Below are 26,143 nucleotides of genomic sequence, written 5' to 3'. Positions count from 1 at the left end.
ATTTCACCATAAAAACAACAAAAGCTGCCATCCGACAACGGATCACAGTTTCAAGGGTTCTGCAAAGCTAAAGGAAACTCCTCTTTGATGAGAGCCATGAGGTTCTGGGACTCTCTTCAGCACTCCAAAACACGTTTAATAAGAGTGCAAAGTACGGTCCAAAAATCAGTTAGGCTGACTCAGTTTAAACTCAAATCTATTAAATTCATGACAACAGTTACTCCCTCTTGAGATCGTTAAACTTCTTAGTGTTCTGTGACCTCTCTCTTTCTTCAAAACCCTTCCCTGCCTCAGAGAAAGCTCATCCCCCCGACCCCACCCCACCCTGCCTGTTTTCCCCTTCAGACAGGACACAGCCTGGAGACTGGAGGCCTCCCCTAGGCCAGACTTCCTTCTGTGCGGCCCTTTGGGTAGAAGTGTTAATCCCTCTTATTAATTAACTAGATAATGGTGGTTAACTGGAAAGCAGTATTAATGCGGACTATCTAGGAAACTTCAACCAAAATTATTTTAGCCTTTTGGATGGTCTTCCTGGTGTTAGGTTTTCTCATTTTTTTTTTTAAGCATTTACACTGTTACCCATTACTAGCTAGGAAAAAAAAAAAAAGAGAGAGAGGTCCTCTCAACGTGTTACTATAAAATTTGGAAGTGTGGAGACTGAGGGAACTAAAAATCGCCTCAGAGACAAGCAGTGATGTGCCTGAAAGCCACTGTGAGTCCTAGCAAGTGGATTACATGTCACTGCCTCCAGCTAGTCCTCCACACCCTTCCCAGAGCACACCCAGCATCCCAGAGGATACCTCTGTCCCAGGAAGGTGTGCTGTGCAAGGCGTGCCTAGATCGTGTTTTGTTTTGCTTTGCTTTCATGAAGACAGTAACAAAGAATATGCGGGTAGGTACCACCCGCCCAAGAAGCATCGGACATCTATAATATCTTCGGGAAAATGGAGGCCACTTTAGAGCTGTTTTTTCCTTTAATCTGTCACCATCTTCAAAAAACAAAACAAAACAAAACAAAACCTTAAAAAAAAAAAAAGGAAGGGTTTTCTATCAGCTAAGGTTTGCTGCAGCAAACAAGCCAGCAGCTTTCATTCAGGGATTGTCAAAAACTTTCCAGTGTGCCCACTGCAATGCGGATGCCAACCAACGAATCAAAGGCATTCAGCAACTAGACAAAGAGGGTCTGATGCCAACCTCGGTGCCACTGGCAACCATTATTGGCATCAAGCACAGAGTCTGCCTTTCCTCCCCCTCGCCTGGCACTTCACTAACAAAATGGCGGTTCTTGCAGCAACGAGACAGCCGGAGCGCAGCCCTCTGAATCAGTAACATCAAATGGTTTCATGGATTTAAACGCAGGGGCTCCCACAGGATGTGCCTATTTTAGGTAAAGTGGGGGGCTGCATCATTCCATAGGTGACTATTTTGAACATGACCCCTTCCTAGGCGGAGAGAAACAGAAAAATGGACTAAACTGCGGTCAACCAGACTCTGCCCAGGAGAGGCTGAATAACAAAAGAGGTTGTGCTTTGGAGGAGATCCTGCCTTGCGGCCATGGGATGCAGAAGTCTAATGAACTATCTATCAGAAATGATTTCAAAATGCATACGCTTTCCCCAAAACCATATCAGATGCAGATGGAGCACTCTAGCTTGTGTCAAAGCTCTAGTAACTCTTTCCACATTTCAGAAGAGATGAGGCTGAGGCTGCTGGGCAAAAAAAAAAAAAGAAAAGAAAAGAAATAAAGTGTGGGTTGAACCAAAAGAGAAAGAGGGAAAAAGCAGAGGAAGTTGGTCAACAATGAACTTTATTATCTGCTGGTCTTTATTTCATCCTCCAGAAGAGATGCAGTTTGTGATCTTGTATAAATAACCAAGAGGACTATTTCTAGATCTGGAAATTGTCAATACATTGTAACATCACTCCACACTGCAATGCGGATGCCAGCTAACAAATCACAGGCATCCTGAGCTAAACAAAGAGGGTCTGATGCCAATCCTGGTGCCAGTGGCAACCATCTTTGGCATTCTCTCTGTTCTTTCTCATGTTTTCCTCCCAGTCGTTTAGAAGTGGGGAGAGAAAGAATAAAGGGGGGAAAGGTAATTCTGTTGCTCATTCTGTTGCAAACATTACATTTTTCTTTTCTGATTTTTCTTTCATGTTTCTCTTTATACTTCTTTACCTGAATAATAAAACAGACTTAAGTGGGTTTTCATGCACTTAGCAGAGAAATAAAAAGTCATGATGGGAGATACACAGCCCCCCGACTGACTACAGACTTATCTTTTAAAATGCCTTCCTTAACCAAGTGCACTGCAAAACAACATAATTAACCTACATCTGACCAAAAAAAAAAGAAAAGATATAAATTTTGAAAAAGGGAAAACACAAAAGCATCCTGATGTGACTTTTTCAAAGAAAGAGCCAACAGATGTTAAGAAGAGATGAAGTGTTCACAGGTAGCAGGAGAGACAAATTAGAGGTGCAGTATAAAATAACGGAAGGCTTTTTAAAAGAGAGACTCAAAACAACAACAAAATCAGTGTTTTATCTGAAAACGCGGTCTCCAAGAGTTGCTTCAAACTTTATGATTCTCATGACCGATGGTGCAATGCAGAAGGCATTTATGCATTTTTCTTTCTTCAATCTATCTTCACAAATCCAAAGGATATGTTCTTTATTGTCAGTTCATCAACCAAGAGAGTTGGCTGCCTGCCCCGGGAGTGAGAGTACATGCGTGCACACCTCAAGGACTAGCCTTCAAGCAAGTTAAAATGCGAGCAGCACTGAATTGCTTGCAAATCTTCCCTCCCTGCACTACAAAGTTACATGACCCACTTTTTAAAACTTTACTTCCAGCCTTGACTTTCTCAGCAGAGTTACAACACATTTACAGTCAATCCAACACAGATACACAGCCCACCTTAAAATGCCACCTCCTAGACAGCTGTCAATCAAATTAAGTGTCATGTGTTAATGAGCTTTTATTTTAGGACACATGGGGCAAAACTATATGTTTCCCCAAATCATCATTACTTAGACTTTAATTTTCAAGTGCATAGAAATAATAAATGCAATCTTTCATTTAAAAAAGAATATACCCAAATGTACGGTATCAAGCATCATTATTTAAAATCAAACTGGAAATTTTTCAGTGACATGTAAGCATATCTCTAAAACTATAACAAGGAAATATAAGGACAAAAAGCACATAGTAAGCACCTAGAGTTTTGAGTCAAACGAGGAATTCTGATATTTTATTTTTAAGGATGAGAATAGAATTCAGACCAATTTACTACACCCCACATTTACACAAGGAACATCAGATAACCATCTGCCACCTGGCCATCTGCAGGCCATTTTCCCTACTGCTAGGCCAAGTTAGGAAATGACCTACCATCTATGGTGGATCAAACTACAGTCCACTTTTGGTAGGCTGGTTTTTTTTTTTTAATGCTTTACTATGGACTGTTGATAATACAAGGCCATCTATACCTATACATTAACTTGAAGAAAAATTCTCACCTCCTTAAGGAAACTATATTAAGAAAAATAAAAATAATAAACATATTTCATGAACTCAAAAACACTCAGCAAAAATATCACCTTTTTTGAATTATTCAGGCAACATTTATACCACTCTCTTTATCAAGTATTTTTTTTAAATAGGTATGGTATGCGGTTTCTGCATTCTTTCTGAGATTTATTTTAAACCAGTGTAACCAGTCCACTTTCTGTTTTTGTTCTGTAAGGAGAGCTGCGACTTTTCTCCTCGGTAACTTTTATGAATTTACATTCAAGTAAACGAACAATATTAAGTGCTCCCAAGTCACTCTGGGAAAATAGTATAACATAAATTATTTAAACTAGAACTATAATCCATTTAATCTACAGCGAATATTACACAATCAACAGTAGGTGTTGATAGAAATATTTAAATTAAATAAACATAGGTCTGCATAAGAAATACTTTCTGATACTGGCTATCCTAACTAAGCATTCTGCAATAGGAAATGTGAACTCTGTTTTCAGTGCAAAAGCACCAGATTTGTGAAAAACATTCATCTACCTTGCTAGTCAGGAAGCTAATACAAAGATCATTAAAGAACAGTTTGACTATTCATAAATAAAGTTACATTTTCAAATTGGGAAAAGATGACTAGATGTAAAGGATGTAGCCGAGAACAAAAAGCAACATGCAATAAACTTCAGTTTTCAGACTATTCTGTGTCTTTGAAACAGTGTATTATTTCAAAGACATGTGACAACACATCTCTGTGGTTGTTCCTTAAATAGCCAACCTATCCAGGTAGGAAAGCCCCACGTCTATTTCCATGACTCCTACATGGCCGTGGACCAGTGAGTGGAAGAGGGCATGCCACTCTCCCTGGAGTGGGTAAACGGGATCTAAGGGCCTCCTGGACCATCTAACCCAAGCCAAGGATTCCGTATCTGGGGTTTGCGGGCAGTGTGTGCCGGGCTAGAAAAAAGAACACTCTGCTCCTACCTTGCTCCTGCACGTAGTATGCCAAAAACAAATCAAGCTCCTTAACTGATACTGTGATATGATGTGGCTGGACACAAAGTGCTGGGTTTGTGCAATGTGGGGATTTCATGAGCCGCTCTCCATCGGTACTTTCCAAGGGGATGCCTTTGAACAGGATCACCATGACTAGATCCAGACGCCAGACTTTGTCTGCCTGTCGCAGGCAGTCGATTCTCCTAATCTTACCCTTCTGGTCGGGATTGGATAAGACACAGCACGGGTGCTTCTTGCCAGTCACGGTGAGCACAAAGTCCTCTCGGTACTCCTGGCGGATATCTTTGCGCAGTTTGGCCAGGAGCCTGGATGCCCACTTCTGTTTGATTTCAGGCTTTTCACTGAGAAGCTCATCTTTGACTGCTCTCTCTTCATCCTTTGACATTCGCTTCTCATGCTTTTTAAAGTACTTGCGTTTCCGAGCCTGCAGGTTGAACCAAGTATAGGCGATTGCACGGACGTGTGGAAGTAGTGCCTCGATGAACGGGTGAAATTCATCCTGCGGAAGATGAGGGGGGAAAAAGAAGACACACATCGTCAGTTTAGTTTTCAAGGCTCCAAACAATCAGACCACAATCCAATCCCAATTTGGTGCAAAAAGTTATGCATAAAAAATAACATTCTTTTCTTATTTAAAATCATCAAAACAGCAGGACCCTGAGAAAATATAAAGTATGCCAAGCTGCCCCCCTTTCCACCAAAATTCACAGGTTGATTCTCCCTCCTAAAAAGAAAATTAGGTTTGTATTTGTATTTCCGCTCTGGTCCCATCCCCCTCATTCCCACCATGCATCCTACATTCTTTAAAACGTAAGCAACCAAGGTGCTTGGCACCTAATTTAGTATTTAAATATTTGATTGACCAACTAACACTAAGCAGTACCATTTTACAAAGAACACAGTGAGATTTTTTTTTTTTTTAAATCGGAGCAGAGCTGCTCAGAAGGCAGGAGCGATGCCACAGTTCATTTCTCTTCTCTGTGGCACAGAAACACAAAGCATATAGATGCTCAGTGTAATGCCACACGGTTCCCGCTTTTGGAGCATGCTCTCAGCAAGAGGCTGCTGGTGGCACAAAGAGCATGCGCCATTAAACTTGATCCATTTTCTTATCAAACGTCCAACATTCCAACACTGAAACAGCACCATTCCAAGAGTGGTAACTAGAGAAACTGGTATACAGTGAGGGAAAGTGGGCAAAGGACACAGCTTGTCGTATCAGTGTCCTGAACAGGTTTCCATACTCTTAAGCAGCACATTACCCCCCTCCGCCTCCAACGCTAGTCCCCAACACACACACTACACACACACACACACTCTCACACTCGTACTTGCACACTCCTACTCTCTCCCAGACACACAGCCACACTCTTGCTTTTTAAAATAAGTTTCTAAAGTCGAAAACAAAATTGACACGGAGGTTCTTCCGGTGGCTTTCCTGTAGAGTCTGAAGCCCTGCAGAGTCAGTTAATTTGTTAACCGATCACATGAGTATGGCAATTATTCTAAACCCCTTAAAAATCAATCTGAGGTGAACAATGAAAAATGGCAACTTGGCACCAACTTTACATTCTTTGTGTCTCTGCATGCGGTGGCAGGGTGACACCAGGAGAGCACTGCTGGTCACTCACTGCTTTTGTGGAATCAATACAATTCATTTGCTACGCATCTGAATTCTCGGACAGGACTGTGGGTGCACGTAATGCATGGGCTTGTGATTCTGCACGTACAGAGATCCTGTCTTGTGAATTACGGGGTTTACCTTAGGCTCCTGCATTTTTCCTGCCTGTTTCATCTAAGCCTTTTTTAAGGGAGGGAGGCAGCAAGGAGAGGCAGACCATCCGATACACCTACAGTTATTTCAAGTTACTTCCCAAAGCAGTCAGTGTTTCATTACTTCCTGCCGTAGGTAAAACCTGTCTCATAAGCTCAGGCCTATTACCGTTCCGAAAAAGAGCTTAACGTCCAGTGCGTGCACACTGTATGCGGGCAATAAGGCCAGATCTGAAACAAATGAGAACTTCTGCTGCGGCCACTTTTCAGGTCACTCAACTGTCACCCCAACCACAAAATAACTTTCTCTAACTGTTTATTTCCCAATTTAGAATTTACATCCTAGTGCTGGTCGCCCTGAACTATGTGGAAGAAATTCTATTTAATCAGTAGACTGATGAATTCCAGTAGGTAAAAATGATGAAAGTATTAGTGACACTCTCACAAAGAAGATGCCCCCAAACTCCTATAGAGTCACAAATTCATTTTTAAGATGATATTCGAAGTTTTAAAGCTAAAGACTGTGCATGTTAGCAGTTCACAGTTCAGGTCCGGAAGAGGAGTACCTACCTCCCAGCCAATCAATAATGCAGTTATCAAGTGTTTGAACACATTGCTATAAAATCTTCCTACAGCAGAATAAGTCTAAATCAAAATTTTACAACAATACAGAATGCAGATGATTACATCACAGCATGAGGCATAACCAAATGCCATAGAGGAAATCATTAAACCGATCAGTAGTTTCCAGCAGAGATCTGAACAATTCAGTTACTATGCGAGCACATTAAACTAGGCCATGGAAAGAGTTAAACCACAATCTGTTCTTTGTGTGGGAAGGCAGCTCTGCTCACAGCAACCACAGCCCATGATAAGACCTCCCTATCTCCATACACTTTCTGATGCCATGCTTTCAGCGTTCACTGTAACTACAAAAACTTTGTTTATGCCCCTTAGAAATATATGCAAAAGGAAACCCTGCTCAAGGAAATGTGGACTCAAACACGCTTTGCGAACTCACTTCCTATAATCTGACTTTTACTGTGATTTATTGATATGATTAAAAAAAGTACATATACACTCTCAAACTAAAAACTTGAGATGTAAAGAGTACTTGGGGGCGGGGGGGAGCTTTGTCTCACTCATCTTACTCTTGCCACACTTTTAAAAATGCACTATTATTTTAACAGCTATTAAGCAATGTGGTAACTCTTAACATCCTTAAGTACTATGTTCAGTAACATTTCATTTTCTTATAAAGACATCAAACATAATTTTGATTAAATCTGTTTGCATTTCAAGTCATCGATCATGTAATAAAACTCAAATTTTTAATAACTTAAACAATCAAAAATGCAAATTTGAGGGCTGAATGTGTAATTTTTTAGCAAATGCACACACAAAAAAAGGTTTTTTAAGGTTGCCTTGAGTTTGTAGCCAATGCTGCCACGTAATGTTTTAAAACATACTTTTTTTCCTATGAATAAATAGTAGTAGCAAACTTTCCTAGTCCACAGTTGCCTTATAAATATCTTTCAGGGCTTTACTATTATGTGGGTTCCTTTCAAGTAAAACACTTGCCTGACATGGAGACATCTTCAAAAATTGCTAAGCAGTGGCTCTCTGTAAGTCATATATCTCTCTGTATTAACATGCCTAAAATGTCACCTCCTCAGTGTGACTGTTTTCTAATGCTGAGTTACAATATATTTGTAATGATTTTGAATGACATGAATATGGGGCATAATAACTTGTCCTCATCAAAAAAAAAAGCGATTAAGATATTCAAATGTCCTAATTAACTGGTTACCATAATAACACTTTAAACAACTCTGAAAATTATTTTTTTTAAGAAAGCAAAGCATATGAGTGATCTAAGATCTAATGGGGCTCTATACTAAGGTAAAATGCCACCTTCTCTTACAGAATTTGTATTAAAACACATTGGCATTCAGTAATTCTTTCTATTTTTAAACTTCCTTTACCTGAACTAAATTGATAAAATAAATAACCGAATTACAAATTTCAAGTATAAAAGTAAACAGTCCTAATTCCACTGAAAATATTTATTTTTCTTCACAGAAACAATGGTTTCCACAAAAGGGATGGAAAGTTAGACTAATAGGAGGAATAAACACTAGATGTTCTTGAAGCACTGCTGTATAACAATAAACCATTTTTGTAAATGTGCCTAAAGAACTCAAAAGACAATGAAAGAAAAAAATTCAGTGCAACCATGCCAAGTGAAAGTTACATTATTGAAGGTTTACACTATTTTTAGGAAAAGCAAATATTAAATTTTACATTATGGTTCTTAATTTTCTTTTTACATCTGATTTATACTGATGCATAAATACAGCTTTATATCCATGTACTGATACTTTTGAATAACTCTTTGATAAATATCAACTTTAACTGTAACTCCTTTTGAAAATTCTAAAGCCTAGATACCTTACTGCAACAACTGCAACATTTTGTAAAGTTTTCAACCAATTAAGAACGTTTCTCTATTCTGCATTTTAAAAAAATGTTTTGCTACAGCTTTTAGTCTCTTGTAATACAAAACTAAACTGTTGGTCTGATATAAAAGTAACACCACCATTAACGTGTCCTTACTTCAGCAACACCTTACGCTACCTATAAAGCCACGCAGATATTAAAGTGAGAATTCTAAAGCTAAAATTTCTTCTCTAGTATAGGCCTTAAATCCCCAAAACAGTTTCAATATGTCAACCTAGATTTATATTATTAAAACAGAAGACAGTATTAGTCATCATGAATTAGCATTGGTAAGTATGTGTCCTTGAATATTAATAGGATAGCTAAATGACTATGCTGTATGTGCTCCTAATATTCCATAGGTCATGATGCTGCAATATTATTTTTAACTTACACAAATTTAGATAAAGGTGGTGACTTTTCAATACATGTTTAGAAGAAACCAAAAATGCAATGGCCACTAGCAATGTCTCTGAAAAGCCGATGCTAGAAATAAAAACTAACATAGAAAAACAATCCTTTACAGGTGAGAGTAAGTGGTGCATCACTCTGTAAGTGAAAAGCTTACCTCAATTTGTTTTATTTGAACTATGCTTCAATAATGTAAAAATAGTATCAAATGGATGTGGTTTACCAGAAAGAGAGAGACAGAAAAGAAAAAAAAAAACTTACTGATGGGTAACATGAAAGGTAACTTTTGCAACTGAAGGCAATTCGTTATACCTGAAACAGTTTCATCATCATATTTATTGGCCATTATTCACAACCTTAAAAATACAAATAGCTCAGCAACTCACTTTTGCAGTTTTGTTAAATTAAAATGCACGTTTACTTGCTGAAAATAGCCATATCTAAGTTAATCATACTCAGATGCCAAACAAAATATAAACAATAAAAAATGTGTCAGCCAAAAAGCTACAGGACTGTATCCAATCACTGAATAAGCCTTATCATTGTTTTCATCTTCATTCACAATTTATGAATGCCTCAGTCCTTTTGAATCACAATGGCTTCTAATTGTCATACAATTGAAATCTTAATCATTTGTCCATTATAAAAATGCATGATCGTGATACTGGATTTTTTAAAAATTGTAACACACCTAATACTAAGCGACACTTCTTTAACTGTTCAGCTTTTAAACTAATGTCAAAGAAAATGGTTATCAATTACCAATCATGACACATCCTTCTAAACACTGAAGTTTACTGTCCCACACCTTTAGAGGTTTAAAATACTTCTTCAAATAACAACTCTGGGCTAAGATATTTAGTTAGTTCTTCAGTTGGTTAGTTAGCTGGGCAGCGATGAAAGCTGCCCCCAGGTAAGTCTGTTTGGTCTCGCCACTCTACCATTTAACCGGCTGGTTTAAAATTATATAAACTGTGTTCTTAAAAATGTATAAAGCCAGTATTTTACTTCATAACACAGTTCCTGAAGCCTTAGGACAATTTTCAAAGTGAAAATTTGTAAAATGACCTTACTTTTCCAATATTACTTTCTGCCTTACGACCTACGCCCAAATATCGTCAAATGAACAGGTCTCCACGAAACGAACAGGTTCTAAAAGTCCCTAACTTTCACTACAACCAACTAACTCGAGTCAACTTAAAGACCGCCTTTGTGGTGTGGTCACTGGAAACCTCAAAGTGCGGAGAGCGATGGACCAGAGTTTCAGATCCCCAAATTAAGCAAAGGAATGGGTCCCCCGGACCACAACCTCCGACTCGCTTCGTCGTCCGCCCACTGCCTGCATCGGAGTCCGGAGGCGCCCGCAAGGACTCCTGCTGGAGTCCCCTCACCCAAGTTCACGGGTTGTTTATAAGGGCTCAGTCCACGCCTAAGCTCCTCTAAAGCCGGAGTCCGCCTCGGCGCGCAAGCGACCAAGAGGGGCGGCGGGCACCCTGGGCAGGGGCGCAGCAGGCACTCGGGGGGCCGCGCGCGGGCTAGCGCTCGCGGGCCCGGGCCCTGCCCGCCCCCGGCGGCCTCGCCCGGCCCAGCCGCCCTGGCAGCGCGCGCGGGCGCCCGCTCTCCGTGCCCAGGGCGCCGGGCTGGGCGCGCGCGATGGCCGTGGGCGAGGGGCCGCGCGCCGGCTCCCACGCTACCCTGCAAACCCCGCCGCAACTCCCGGCCACTTCTTCTGCGGACGACCAGGGTGTGAGGAGGTAAACTAAGCCATTAATTGTCCGCAGACGAAAGCAACAAAACAAAACAAAGGCATTTCGGGCTACAGAGAAAGCTCGAGAGCGACCGAGACATGTACCTGAGTGAGACAGATGGGAGAATACATCATGACTTCGCCTTAAAACGCACTTTCCCGGAGATGCCCAAGAAAATCTTCGAGAAGCAAGAATTTCATCTATTCATTTTACAGTCATCTGAGCCCCACGATGCGATCAATCAGGACGGGGCTCTTGCGCTGGTCACCGCAACTTCACAACAAACCCAGTCCTCCTTAAATAGCCAAAGATTCAAGTTCACTCGGCGTGCTAGATTTCCCGGGGTGAAATCCAATCTACACTTTTAACCCTCCTGCAGTCCGAGCGCGCTGGCCGTGCTCGCCGAGGCCGCCGCCGCCGCCGCCGCCGGTGTTGGCTGCTTTTCGTCTGGGTTTGGGGATTTGTTTTCTGTTTTGCAGTTGTTGTTGTTGTTGTTGGGGGCTAAGGGGTGCGCGAAGGTTCGGTGTGGGTTGGATTGGGGTGGTGGTTGGTGGTGAAATGCTTTTTTAAAAAAGGCGGGGAGGGGGTGCAGGAGAGAGGGCGGGAGGGAGAGCGAGGAGAATGTGTCACCGCGCTGGGAAAGTTCAAGGTTACAGCCCCGAGCACTGCGGCAGGATCCCGGAGTGGCGATCGCAGGCGAAACTTTGCCGCGAGCCGACCATGTGTGTGCGCGAGGGGGAGCGTGAGCGAGTGCGCGCGGGTGACAGGGCGCGCGCGGGAGAGGGCCGGGGTGGGGGCGGGGTGAGGTGGGGGAGCCGGGAGAGGCCGGGGTGAGGGAGGGGGCGCGAGCGCAGGTCTCCCGGGCGGAAGAGACTCGCGGCGCGCGGTCCCCGGCAGCAGCCGCCGCCGCCCGCGCCGGCTCTTCCACGCCCGGCCGCCCGGCCGCCCGCCTCGCCCCGCGTCTGACCCGGCCGAGCGAGGAGGCTGCTGCTGCCGCCGCCGCCGCTGCCCAGAGCCCAGGGGGATCGGACCGCGCTCCTGAAAAATCCCAAACGATAAATCCCGCTCTCAAGCTCGGCTCCAAACTCCTCTCTTTTCTGCTCTGGGCTCTTTTTTCCCCTCCCTCTCTCGCTTTCTTTCGTTGCAAAACTTGGAAGTTGAAAAATTCACCGGTTCCACCCTCTGGACCCCGCTCGAGCTCTCTCCAAATCAGACTTAAGGATTGTTTTATTATTTAATTACACAATCATCGCTTTACTCCTCCTCCTGCAAACGCGCATTCCTTTTGCACCAGCCTCTCCACACCCCCCGCCCCCCACCTTCCTCCTCCTCCTCCTCTTGCTTCTCTCTCTCTCTCTCTCATTTGTGAAAGGTCTCATACCAGTTCAACAGAACCACGACTTTTTTTTTTTTAATAGATCTTCTTTCCGCCTTTTGGGCAAGTCCCGCACCCCCCTCCACACACACGTACACACCCCCAAAAACCCTCCCTGGAAGAGGTATTTCGGTGCTTGCTGCGGACTCTTTAAGCCGCGGGAACCTCCGAGTGGGAGAAGCACTGAGCCGGACTGAGCCCGAGAAAGGAACGAATGGAAAATTCCCTCACACCCAGGCCGCCCCGGGGCCCAGGCTGGGGCGCCGACTCTCGCACCCGGGGCGGGCGCGGTCCGCCGCGCCGGCGGCTTGAAGGGAGGAGGGGGAGGCCAGGGAGGCGGGGGCTTGAGCAAACTTGGGCTCAAGTAGTTGGGGCGCGCCGGCGCGGGTGGGGGTGGGGCCCTCCGGGGTCTTCCCTCCGCGGTCCCGCGCCCCGGGGCAGCTCCGCAGAAGCGGCGCGCCTCGCCGCGGTTTGCCGCCCTCCCTGGGGGTACCCGGTGCACGTGGCCTCGCTCGGAGAGGGAGGACCGGGCCGCGCTGCCGCCACCGCCGCCTCCAGCTCCCTCCTCCTTCTTCTCCTATTCCTCCTCCTCCTCCTCCTGCAGCCCCTCTGGCTCTCTCCCAATCCCCACCCCCCGGGGCCCGGGGCGCCGGCGGAAGAGGCTCTGGCCCCGCCGGGGTGCAGGCTGGGCGGGGCTGCGGCGTGCCCGGGGCTGCGGGGCGGGCGGGCGCGCGCGCGAGCGGGGTGCGTGTGCCGCTACCGCCCTGCAGAGGCGGCCGCGCCCGCCTCGCTCCCGTGCGAGGCCCCGCCCCCACCCCTCGGCGAGCGGCGGGCCCCGAGTGAATGAACTTGATTTGGGAGATTTTTGAGGCCGGCGGTTTGCCTTGCACCCCTTCTGCGCGCGCGCACGCACGCACACACACACAGGCACACGCGCGCGCAAACACACACACACACACACACACACATGCACACCCCGCCCCCAAAATTCCGGTTTTCGGCCGCGGGTGGGTGGGGAGAGGTGGAAGCAAAGGCTGTGCAGACAATGGAGAGAGGAAAAGTGAGTGCCAGGGCTCAGCGTCTACCTAGCCCGGGGCTGCCGGGAGCCGCGAAGGGGACTCGACGGCCCCAGCCCCGGGGCGGGGCCGCCCCCGCCTCCAGCTGTGCTCTGGGGCCGTTTTGAGGCTCTCCTCTGATTCCCCTTTCCTCCTTTCCTCGCTTCCCCCGTCTCGATTTTTTTCCCCCTGAACTTTCTTCTCTCTCTCGGTCTCTCCGGCTCCTGCCCACTGCCCCCACCCTTCACTCCCCCTCAGTGGACCTGAAGGAACCAGTGACTTTTTCCTTCACCAAGTGGGAGTTATCCACATCAAGCATTTCACAACGACACATCAAGAAAAGTAGGCAGGTTCAAGTCAACCATGAAATGGTCACTTTTTAACCCCGTCCTGTCCTCATTAGGGAAATGCTCAAACACAGTCCGTTTTCAAAGAGCGCTCTTAATGAGGCGAGCTTGCCAAGTCTACCAGCTGCAGCCCCCGTAAACCAAGAGCCCAAAGAAGAAAGGCGCTGGGGAAGGAGGGGGGCGGGGAGTTGAGGAGGCCAGGGGCTGGAGGGGGAGCGTTGGATCTGGGAAGACAGGTAAAGTCGGGGAAATTTAGAGAACCCTCCCGAGTTAACCCTTTGCGGCACGCATCGCCGCGAGCGGCCTCCCCGCTCCCCCGGAGGCAAATCCTCTAGTCAGCGTTCTGACAACGTTAATTTCCTTTGTGTGGGTCATTTCTTCTTTTTGAAAAGCCAGGATAAAGTTGACAGTCTTTATAGATGAAAGAAATGAGGTGACAGTCCGGGTTAATCCAAATAAATACTCATTTCTCTCTCAGAAATTCTGAGGCGATCTCATCCTAGATTAAAAAAAAAAAATCCCCAAAGCATCACTTTGTTTTGCACATTATGCTGCATCCCTTTTCCCACCCTCATACCAGAGTCTGTGGGGAGGGGGGCGGGGAAGCGCTACTGATAATACCAGCTTTAACTACTGGAGTTTCCCTTTGAACAAATATTCAATTTAACCGGAGTTAATTTACCATAAAAGACATTCCCCTTGGCACGAATGCACTCCTGTCCTTGAACACACCTCTTTGAATGCCTGGACTCTTACAGAAGCCATTATTTCGGGGTCTCTTTAAAAATCAAGCGCCCATCTCTCTTTCTCTCCCTCCCTCCCTTCTTCCCTCCCTCCTCACCACACCACCCCCAGTGAAATCCTGGCACCCAGAGAGCGCTCCTTTCAGCCAGAGATCCCAGAACCAGCCGCTGTCCCCTGGCAAAAGAGGCCCAGAGCTGAGCAAGTGTGTGCAGACATTGCTACCCCTCCTCTTTTATTGGTTTCCCTTACCAACAGAAACACGGTATCCCGTTTGCCACCAAAACTAGGTTGTATCCAAAAGTTTTTCACAAGCTTAAAAGAGAAAAAAGAAAATTTGACAACTCTCACACAGAAGAGCCCACCAAAGCCGCAGCAGCGCCAGGGGTGAAGAAACAGCGACAGACCCAGGTAAGACCCCAGTGTAGTGAAGATGTCTGGGGCCGCCCAGGCCCATCACTGAGGGGTTCCAATCTCTCCATGTTTGTAGGGCACTTATGTTTGGGCACAGCTGGACGAGCCTGGAGGAGGCTTGGTAGTTTGGGGTTTGGATTTGGTTCCAAGAAAAAAGGAAAATAAGAAAGGAGTAATGATGAGATGGGGGGAAACTAAAAGGAAGAAAATGAACAACAGAGACATGCAGAGCAGCTTATGGGATGCTCAGTTTATGTGGCTTTGACTGTCCTCTCAGGCCTTGGAGCCACGGGCGGAGGGCTGACGGCACCCCCACTCCTCCCCCAGAACGCTGCTTCTTGTACAGTCAAATGCCAAGGTCACTGCAGGTCTTCCCAGGATGAACTCTAAGAAAGCCTTTTGTAAAGAGGGGCTGATGGATTTGGGTGTGTGGAACATCTGGCTGCTCTCACCACAACACTTGACCACTATCTATGGTTTCAGAAATGCCAATCTTTTAAATTCCAGGTAGAAGAGTAGAGAGGAGAAAGTGAGAAAGTACACACAGTATTTTATTCACTTTCTCTTTTCCCCAGCATTTCTGCGCTATGGTATTAAGAGTGGCTTTAACATATTTTTGAAAAGCTTCTAATACTACCAAAGTGGGCCAAACACTTTTTAGACTGGTACCTACCTCCCTAAACTTTCTTTTCTCTCTCTCTCCCTCTCTCTCTCTCTCTCTCTCTCTCTCTCTCTCTCTCTCACTGAAAGGGTTAAGACAGGCCACTTTTATTCACCCCTAAATCTGGCTGGAGGAGCCAGAAAGAAGTGAAAGGCATCTGCAGCCACAGCAAATCTGATATTTCAGAATTCCTAAAGACTTCTTCCCCAGATCACCTATTCCCTGCCACCTTGTAGGGAGAAAAGTTTCTTTTCTGACAGTTTATTGATTTCAAGAAGTGCTGGAGTGTCAGTGCTTCAGGCGACTGGATTTTTCAGAACTCAATTGTATATTTGGAAAAGTAAGCAGTGTTACCCAATTGGAGCATTGCACTGACCTCCAGAGAAGAGCTTGACATCTCAAGTGTCTCCTAATATTGATTTTCTTTTAACCTTCTCCCTTCTAAAGAAACTCAGTGACAGGTTGCAAATCTGGAGCAGTTTAGGGAAAGGTTTCTTGAAGCTTAACAAAGTTGTCATTTTCAATACACTCCATGATTTTCTTTTCTTTCTTTCTTTTCTTTTCTTTTTTCTTTTTTTTTTTTTTTTTTAGCTCTTGCATGTGATTTGAGGGGAGGCTCAACAATTCCACACACCCTGGCAGCAGGGCCAATATCAATATTTTAAAAAGAAATACAAAAGAGACAGGTGACCTCCTGACCCCAGGAAACAGGCCTGCAAAACTGCAAGTATCCACTACACCATGCCCAGGGACATTTTCTTCTTCCAAATGAACCACAATAATCATACATGTGTAGCCTGGAAAACCCAATTTTATATCCACAAGCAAGAACATCAAAAGTCTACTCAAAAGCATATATATAAACAACCAACAAGTACTGAAATTGCCTGCACTTGATGGGAATTGCAAAATCATGCCCAGCTCTCTCAGCCCTTAAACTACTACTGTCAAATTAGGGTAGCAATTTTTCCCTACTAGAAAATTCACAACCGGTTAGCTTCCCCACCCCCCATTGCCAGCGCTTCGCCTTTCACTGAAATGAATAAATAACCGTGGACTTTTTTTTTCCATCCTCTGGGAGCTGTTTGGTGTCCCCTGAGGACGAAACTAAATGAGAAAAATGACGCTGTTAATAATGTCGCTGCTGAAATGCCTGTACTCGACTGTTTATAAAAAATACCAACCCACTAAATGTGCCTACATTTCGGGCACATTTACAAGCCACCACTGAATCTGAACACGGACTGGCCAGATTCCTCCATTAAGGTTAGCTGGTTTCCACTTCTCTACAGAAAGGAGGCCAGTTCATCAACAGAGATCCCCAACTCCTGAAGACATTTGCTTTCTGGGATTACAAAGTCAGCAGTTGCCCTGTAATTTTTGCATGATTTATTTTAAACTTTGAAAATCACGGTAATAGTTGCCTTGTTTCACTCACAGTTCTTCAAAAGTTACGTACACTTTTTCACACACAGTCTTCTTTGCTGATCCTGAGAGAGTTGTAGCTATTGTCCTCTTTCAAAATAGCTGAACTTTAATGTAAAACTATGCTATCATTTTATTTCTAAAATGTAAATCGGCTTTTGTCACCCAGTTACATGTGCCTTTGGGACAGGAAAATGGATCGGTTTTAAAGAGCTGTTTAGAAAGCTTCACCATCCAAAATGCCCAAGTAATCTTTATATTCTGTATTAAAAAGTGTAGAAAGGGCATTGCAAACCGACTCAAACTTTCTGCACCCCTTTCTTTACTTCTTTCCTTGAAAACTGCCATTCTGCTTTAAAATTAAAACAATGCATAACCACGGGACTGTGCATTTTAACATACAAAGTAAAATTTAGCAAACAGTTGCACAATGACGAAGACAGAAGACAAACACTTGGGCCTATACAAAATATATATTCAAGTAAACTTTATCTGAAATATTTTTACAACACACAGTAAGTTAATAAACTCCAAAGCAATAATATCGCCAAATTGTGTGATGTCATAGGCTCCAAAAGCAACGTTACAGATGTTCGTGACATCACATTTACTCATAATTATGCTGCTGCTCAGTCTGACCATCTTGAAATTAAATGGATGCCTATGTCTGCTAAAGAATAAAAGGAATTTATTTTGGACATCAAACAATGAAACTGTCACCATTTATTGTATGAAACACTCAGCTAATCAATTTCCTATTAAAACAGCTTTCAACAATACTCAGCTTTAAAATTCATCAGGGCCAGTAAAAACCTTTTCCCAGTGCACAAGAATGCAGTGCCAACCACGGACGATAATTACCCTTCTAATACTTTTATTGCCCAAGCACTTTTTCCTGTGCTCTCCATCAGTTAGGCAGGAATCTGCAGTATATTGTATCAGTGAGTTGGAGCGCTTGACCTTTGCCCACATATGATTTAATAGGGACTTTTCAGCGCTGGAGCTTTCTCCATCTCTCATACCATTAAATGAAAACATCAAACCCCAAATGTAAAACTGGAAACCACAACGTTTTGTGTTTCACAACTCTTCGCAGCTTTTACTTAGGCTGCTTAAAGGTCAGCTTCTTTGCCTCACAGTGCTCGCCCCCGTACAGTAAATGCACTCAGAAGTCACACTAATGCTGATTTTGATTCAGTCTTGAACTCCCCAGTCAGATACACACATGCACCCTGCTTATTTACACGTGCATTCTTTTCTAACCACATAAGCATGCGTGTATGACTTTCTGGATTTATTCCATTTTAGGGCTGATTTAAATATCTGTCGAAGTATGGGTTCAAAAGTTAACTTTTTCCCGCCCGTTGGAAAGTTAAAATTACAAAGGATGGTGCTATAGGATCCCTTCTAAGAAAGGTAGAGTTAATCTTGTGTATTTTGGCGCCTTTTCCCTGCCAGCTACTGTACTTGGGGGGTGAGGGTGGGGGTAGGGGTGTTGGAGATCTTGTCTGTCCCGTCTCAAGTTCAATGGCAGTTCTTCTAACCAGAGGAGAAGATGGCCATGTTCACAGCACTAATAATAATTCCAATCACGCCACTTCGGCATCTTGTGTCAAAGTCGAAACTGGCTTCCCCGCCCCCTTCAACCTGAAAGCTGCCAAGTCCTCACACACTCCGCATTCAACCACAACTTAATGGATGGGATATTGTGCATTAAAATGTGTCCCAGACATACTGGCGGAGAGAGGACAAGGGAAAAGGGAGACAGACACACAGACACACACACACACACACACACACACACACACACACACACACACACACACAGACTTAGGCAGAGGGGAAAAAATCCTAGAGCAAAAACAGCAGGGCAGAAAAAAAAAGTATTAGCAGGAGCGGGAAGAAATCCATCATAATCTTTTTTTTTTTTTTTAAGTGGATGGGAGTTGGAGGAGGGCTAACAATTATATCCTGCAACTTCAGGGACAAGGGGTGGGTAACTAAACTTTAGAATATTGATGTAAAAAACTCCAACACACCAATCAGAGCTAAATAAATACACCTTTAAATGAGAATATGTAACAATGCTGTGCATATTCACCTTAAAGGGAAGAAAAAAATGCTCCAAAAAGAGAGAATGGGCTACAAGTTATATACAACTAAAGTATCATTTGTACAGTAATTTTTTTCCATCATGGGGAGATAGGGAAAAGTAGGGAGTTGAAGCAGGAAAAATGCTGCATTTCACACGTTTTGGATGCACAATGTTACCTAGATTCCCTCCATAAAAGTGTGACATATATATTAAAGATGCCAAAGCTAAAAAAAAAAATGTGCATTAGGTCTGGAAATCCAACACTATCGCTCAACCCGTAAAACAGAAATGACATTTAGTTGAAACAGTCTCTTTAAAAATGTACAAAGAGGAAAAAAATCTGTGTCTGGGGTGGAAGGGGGTGCGTAGGAAGACCTAGACAAGCAAGTAAAACTCATCATTTCAAAGCCACATACCACCGCATTGTATTGCGTTAAATAAATGAGAGCCTGAGTCTGTAACACAATCCAGGGCCGCTGACTTCACTATCTCAGGTACAGCTCTGTGAGTTTTCTCAAGAGTTGTTTTGGTGTCGCTTTTTGTGTTTAGTTCAAAAAAAGAAATGTAATCCAGGAGTAGTGTTACTTTTTTGCTTTTAATTATTATTTCTGCAGTGCCACAATTCTTGGCCCAAGAAGAAAAGGAGGTGAAAGTCAAGTCTAAGAGCAGGCAGCCCCTCAGTCTGTCTGGGTAGCCAGTTTTGCTTCCTCTCACTTGCAGAAGACTGTTTCTCGTGGTTGACTTGAACGTCGTCCAGAGCGCTGCGTGTGCGTGCGTGCGAGCGTGTGTGTGTGTTTGGTGGGTTTTATTGTTGTTTCAACAGGGCTGCTCTGGCCGTGAGGGATGCCTCCTCGCCGGCGCCCCGGGCTGGGGGTGCGCGGGGCACACGCAGTCCGCGCGGCGCGGGGTCGCGCACTCGCCCCTTCCCCACCCTCGAACCGGCCGGGCCGGCGGCGGGGTTACCTCGGAACCGCCGGCCACCCGCGCACCCGTCCGCGCCCGGCCCGCGCTCCGCCGCCGCCGCCGCCGCCGCCGCCGCCGCCTCCCCTCCGGCTTTCTCTTTCTCCGACTCGCCGCCGACCCGGCCCCACCCGCCGAGGCCGGCCCGGCGCGCGGGAAGCGCGGCTCTTCGCTTCCGCCTGGCGGCGGGAAGGAAACCGAAAGGAGGAGCCGGGGGCGGGCGCGCGGTGATGCATATTCATCAGGGCGCCCGCGGCGGCGGAGGCGGGAGCCGGCCCGAGTGGGTGTGGCGGGCTGCGCGGCGCGGGGGCCCCTCGCGAGTGGCGGCTCCGCTCTTTGTGCCGCCCGGGCGGGGCCGGAGCGCGGCGAGGGCGGGCGGGAGAGGAGGGCGGCGCCGCCTGTCTGCGGGGCGGCCGGGCTCCGCGCGCCTTTGTGCTCCGCGCTCGGGGGCCTCCCCGCGGGCGTGCGCGAGACTCATCACCAAATAGTAGTAACGAGCCCGGGACTGGTGTTCTCCCCTATTTGCCGCCACGTTGCTCGGTCCCCTTCGCAAGGCCACGTCTGTTTCGGTGTAACAGGAGTTCTGAAACGTTCCTCACTGCGTAGCGTTATCGTTAAAGCAAAGCAACCCGGAGAGCAGTTTTAACTTGTCTTTATAGCCATGCACGTGAATGTCAATGATTTAGGGATAGGTGGAAGAAATAGTCAAGACCAAAGAAATGTGCAACCCCTGGGTCCCCAGAAGTAAACACTCTAGGTGAGAAGTGACAATGGGTTCATGTTCATAAAGCGATTTTTGGTTAATATTTTTAAAAGTTAAATATATGTAAGTTGTTTGCTTAGTTTTTTGCATCTTAAGCATCTGTAGTGTGGTAAAATAATGCTTAACGGTTAAAGTTATTACATAATTCTGATTTAAAACTGAAGTATTAAAAATAAAAATATAACACTCGCCCTAAATTTACTTAGTACTAACCCACATATGTTTAGAAAAGATTTTATTACAGGGATCCTGACTAATTATGTAATTGCACAACAGACAACAATAGCTTCAAATATCCTCTAAAAACCCGGTTCAATTATGTGATTACCAGTGGGACCGGAATAGCTCCCAGTGAATTATCATCTCTCTACTAAATGTGAGCATGTCAGTATTTTAATCCCAATTATACTTACCCTCAAAGTACAAGAGGACTTAAACAACATTGTTCAGGTTCTTTGTTCCTACAATAAGCATTATAAAACAAAGAAGACATTTTGGCCTCATTACCAAAAAAAAAAAGTTTTTCCCTCGTGCACACGTGCACACACACATACACACACACATATACTCATACATTTATACATGTAAAATGTACATATTATACAGGTGTTTGTATGTGAATAGTATACATATCTAATTTCAGTGATAGTAAGTGGAAAACTAAAAATTGGATTAACCCAACTGGACTTTAGAAAATGCCAAACTTTAAAATGGGTTAGTATGAGATCCCAATTTCCCTTCAGAAAAAAAGTAACACAGTATATAATCACATAGCTTTGGGGAGGGAGATGAAGGATGGGGACACACACACGTTTATATGTCTCCACACTTATCTATAACTTCCCAAGGAAAATTAATTTTTAATGTCTATCTTGTTCCAGGTTGGGTAATTTTAACCACTTAGCTAGTGTAGCTATAATTCAGTCTACCCAGGCAGTCAATTCAAGTGGGTAACAAACAGATCTGTTTCCATTCTAGGATTTCCTAATAGTAGTTTCACGGTTAAGTAAATCACATTTAGCACCAAGGAACCAAATATAAAATATGAAAATTCAATGCAGCTAAATTAAAAGAAAAGTTATTTAGGGTGGTGGAGGGAGTGTTTAAATGGACAGTGTTATCAAATTCTAAATCTTTTGTAAGTGTGCCTCAGAAAGCCTTCTCTCTTGTAATTATTTGAAGTCCATAGCAGAGTTACCAATCCTTCCCAACATCTATTTCATGCAAAGGAGAGATGACATTACAAAGAGATTCCAGTTTTCTTTGGGAAATATCCTAAGACATGAAATGGGAAAAGGAACAGGAAAGGGAAAAGGGAAGGATTTTCTGTGCTTCTGGTGATGACTTGGATGAATCTAGATTTAGTGTCACCTGTCAGAAGATTTCTTCCTAAGCATATTATTTAGTAATAGAACGTACCTCTGTCTGTCATGTTCAGTCTTTCATAGATTATCTTTTTTTATTTGCATGTCATTTGTTTCTTTTGACATGTGAAGCTTACAAGAATACTTACCCCTATACCGATCATTCTTCTATCTGTCAAATATGTACACATGCTATAATTAAATGATATCCAAGATTTATAAAATAAGGAGACTAATTTTCAATCATGTCCCATAGAAATCAGTCTCACTTAAGTGTAGTTACCTCAGCAGGTTGTTGCTCCTAAATCTTTTAATTGGCTAATGATCACAGTCTTCTAGTCTACATTGGTTGATTTTTCCAGTTTTCGTATTTTTCAATGTAAGTACATCTGTAGAAATTAGGAAGTGCTTTAAAATAGACGCTTCTTTTAAAATTCAAATTATCTTGGTTAAAAGCCTTTCCTAGAATGTACTCAGGTCTCATATCTTTTAATATCTATCTTTTTATAAATTATAACTATTCATTAAAAAAAAATAAAGACTACCTAACATTGCTTGGCATTTTGGCCCTCTGACGCATCTAACTGAAGTGATTCCAGGAGGAAAGCGAATTTTTTTCTGCCTTTAGTTACAGGCACAATTCATTTCTTAGAACTTACTAGGAGATTCTCCATTACACTGAAACTTTAGATTTTCTGGGGTTTTTTTTCCTAAAGCCAATTAATTGTAAATGCGGCTTCTGTATGTTTTTTTCAAATTAAGAATTTTTTAGTGTACAAGCAACATCTGTGTGTGTTTATCTTTGAGAATAGTCACTATATAATTATTTCTAAAAGGCATGCATTATTACAATGCTTTATGTCATAATTGAAGTAATTCCTCTACCCCATCTAAACCAGTAATTTTCAGTCATTACACCAAAGGTGTTTATTTTATCTTACTTCTCTATTTCTCAAAAATATAGGAAGTGTGTTTTTATTTCTATTATTTTTCATTATTAAAGGGTACACACTAATTCATTAGGTTATTATATTTAGTTCATTATTATGCTAGCATTTGTACAAATTTACTGTATATAATAAAAACAGTGGAATATTTAAGACTCAGTACTACATAAACACATATCTTTTAAAACAATGGAATGATTATTTTTTAGAAATGAAAAACACGTAATATTTAAACCTGTGTAAAAAATCAAATTTCATATTGCCTATGGGAAATAGTTTCAATTATTTCTTAATTATTTTAAAAACATTTAGAGAGGCTTAAATTGGGACATTTATAACGTGCCAACTTTTGGCATTTTGGTGGCGTTCCACAGATGAAAACTATCGCTGTACCACTTTTATCGAGGCTAGGAGACTGGGTATCTAGTGTATTGTTTTGTAAGAGGGATACCCGAGTATAAATAATCACCTCTGGTAACTATTTTTATTTTTCATTGGTTATAGTAGTCTTTAGCTAGAATCCATTATGCCTCTTCTTTAGACGCTGATTGTGAAAATAAACAGTGTCTTTGTCACAAGACATAGTAGCTTGTAGTACAGAATTATATCTGTGGAAAAGACTTCAAGAGATTACCGGATAAGCCCTTGCAATGGAGTCAAAACTCCACACCGCCCAGGACAGACACACCAGGTCACTTTCTAACCATTGAGAGTATGGATACAAAAATAAATAGACACAAGCAGTGTCCTTTCTTTCACTAACTGCTTGCTGCACCTGTGCACACATTTATCTGATGACATCTGCTAACATAATAAATCTCAAGTGGTTTGTGGTGTCATCAAAAATCTGAGATGGTGGTATGGCCCACAGCCTCACCAACCCCAGGCTACAGTCTTGTTAAATTTCACAGGCTAAACAGAGACAGCCTCAGACTCATTCTGTACATGAACCAGAGGTTTTCAAGAGCAGGTTAAGGTGGTTTACCAAAAGGAAAAAAAAAAAAAGGCTCTAGTTGTGACTCAATGTGTGGAAAATCTGCTCTCTGATTCAATGGTGATAAATCAAGGATGTCTCCCAGCTTCAAAAAAAATAATAATTTTTATCTCAATTGCTATGAATTCTCAATTTGAAGGTTAAATTCTCAACCTTAATTAGCCTACTTATTATGTTTTTAAGACTTTTTTTTTGAAAAAGAAGGTATGAGCAAATAAATCCTTGTAATTTGCTAACTCACTCTTTTATATAAACTTAGAGTTTCAACCATCAAAATGCCCATAAAAAGAAAACAATATATTTGAATGAATTTAGGCTGTAATGATGATTAAACTGAGCAAAGAAAAAGCAAGTGTTTTCTCCAAAAAAATTTTAGGATATTTTGTGCCATATGTGAGTTTTCTGAAACAACAGAATCACTAAGGTATTTTTTTAACCATTTTCAAAAAACAGAAGCATCTGGCAATCTAGAAATCAGTGAGGCAACAGGATGCAAGAAAGTGCTAGACAGTCTACTGATCCTTCAGTATAGTCCTGGCAAAGGACCATTCTGCCTTTTACTCAGTGGGCCATTTTCGACAAGAAAGTAAAAGTCAGGTCGCCTGTATCCACATCCTGTGGTTGACTGTCCTCAGTATCCAAGAGTCTTCTTGACGCATCTAGAACATGGTGATGCCACTTCAAGTTGCCTGTTAATAAAGAAGATCACTTACCACATTTCTGGCTTTACTCCCTAAGAAAGCCTAGATGCATTCCAGGGAGTAGAGGAAAATGCAGTCTTTCTACAAACATGCGTCATATGCTTCGTATGGGTCCCAACCTGGGGCTGGGTGCTACTTTGCAAGGAAGGATAGATTTTTGAGAATTTCTACATTTATGATTAAAAAAACAAAAAGCCTTCCTTTCCTTTGTGCTAATGTTCTCTTCTAAGTTTGTTTAGAAAAGAGTAACCTTCCCATGGGGTATCTTGAAAGCCTTCAAGTAAACACACTGAGTAATAACCTTTGATTTTCTGGTCACTTTACGAGTAGTTGAGTGGATGTGAAGAACAAAAACAGTGTTGACAGAAAGCAAAGGAAAATGTCACGAGGGTCCATAAGTAAGGTACCCTTCCTACTCCACCACCCAGTAGAAGCAAAAGCAAACCAAAGCCACATATAATGTATTCAGAAGCCAAACTAACAAAGTTGAGAGACTTCTGAAACCACTGTTCTTCATGATGTTAAAAGCATCTTTATAAACAACAGGGGGAGAAAGGAGGAGCAGCGTTAGGTGGGAAATTTCAGGCACGTAGGGGTTATCTATGTGCAACTAATACTGCCTACTTTTAACAAATTACGGTTTAAGGATGCGTGCAAGCAAATATGGAGGTTAGGATAGAAGTAAACGTTTCAAGAATATACAAAATATCACTCTCCCTTTTTCTCTTCATGTCTGGTACCATTCTGAGCTGCCCTCAATATTTCTTTTATCATCTTTTTTCTTTTTTGTTATAAAACAACAACAACAAAAAAGAGCAGAGATACGTTAAGTGAATAATTAGCAAAATGCAAAGGACACTCACCTACGGTCCCAGCCCCTAAAAACTTGTTCCCTTTGTGTAAATTCCAACCCAGTCTTTGCTTCCATGCACATACACTATTTGCACGGTTATCATCTGAGGTGGAGAGACTTTTGTTTTGTCACTTGTCTACTTAACATTCTATTTACGCCACTGATATTAGTGAAAGGGCACCATATTATAAAACGTTAAAACTAGAAGAGACTTTTGGGACTGCTAGACAAGAGACGAAGGTAAACTGGCCACATCCTGCGTTTTGCGGTCTGATAGTTTTAATGTTGATTTCACTGTCAGCACGTAAAAGTTGGGATGTTTTCCTTGAAAATCCAGATACCCCGCTTCTCTTGAAAAAGTGGAAGGTGAGACATATTTTGGATGAGTGTCGCCCACAGGATGGAGCAGAGTAGCTGCTGCCCCGGTTAGTGGGGCTGGGTTTCCACCACCCCCACCACTGTCTGCCCCATTATACA

At 43.2% G+C, this 26,143-nt stretch overlaps 1 protein-coding gene and 1 long non-coding RNA gene across 7 annotated transcripts in view; one reads left to right on the top strand and one right to left on the bottom strand.

Moving 5' to 3' along the window:
* The window catches only part of NFIB (nuclear factor I B), a 229,239-nt gene extending 216,888 nt beyond the window's left edge, over positions 1 to 12,351 (bottom strand). Inside the window, exons 1-2 of one of the 6 annotated variants that reach the window (XM_072959422.1) lie at positions 11,076 to 12,351; positions 4,733 to 5,039 (exon numbers count right to left, since the gene is read on the bottom strand). In XM_072959422.1, coding sequence (XP_072815523.1) covers positions 4,733 to 5,039; positions 11,076 to 11,105 — 337 coding nt within the window. In that variant the 5' untranslated portion in view covers positions 11,106 to 12,351. Of the gene's footprint in view, positions 1 to 4,507; positions 5,040 to 11,075 lie in introns of all 6 variants that reach the window. The other 5 variants (XM_072959419.1, XM_072959420.1, XM_072959421.1 and 2 more) reach the window with 5 other exon arrangements.
* A 2,285-nt stretch (positions 12,352 to 14,636) lies between these two features.
* LOC116280201 (uncharacterized) overlaps positions 14,637 to 26,143 on the top strand; it is a 39,503-nt gene continuing 27,996 nt past the window's right edge. Inside the window, exon 1 of the long non-coding RNA XR_012071937.1 lies at positions 14,637 to 14,900. This is a non-coding gene — a long non-coding RNA (uncharacterized lncRNA). The remainder of the gene's footprint in view (positions 14,901 to 26,143) is intronic.

The sequence above is a fragment of the Vicugna pacos genome, chromosome 4 (genome assembly GCF_048564905.1).
Source record: "Vicugna pacos chromosome 4, VicPac4, whole genome shotgun sequence".
Taxonomy (NCBI): Eukaryota; Metazoa; Chordata; class Mammalia; order Artiodactyla; family Camelidae; genus Vicugna; species Vicugna pacos.
This window is presented reverse-complemented; position numbering and strand designations above follow the sequence as displayed.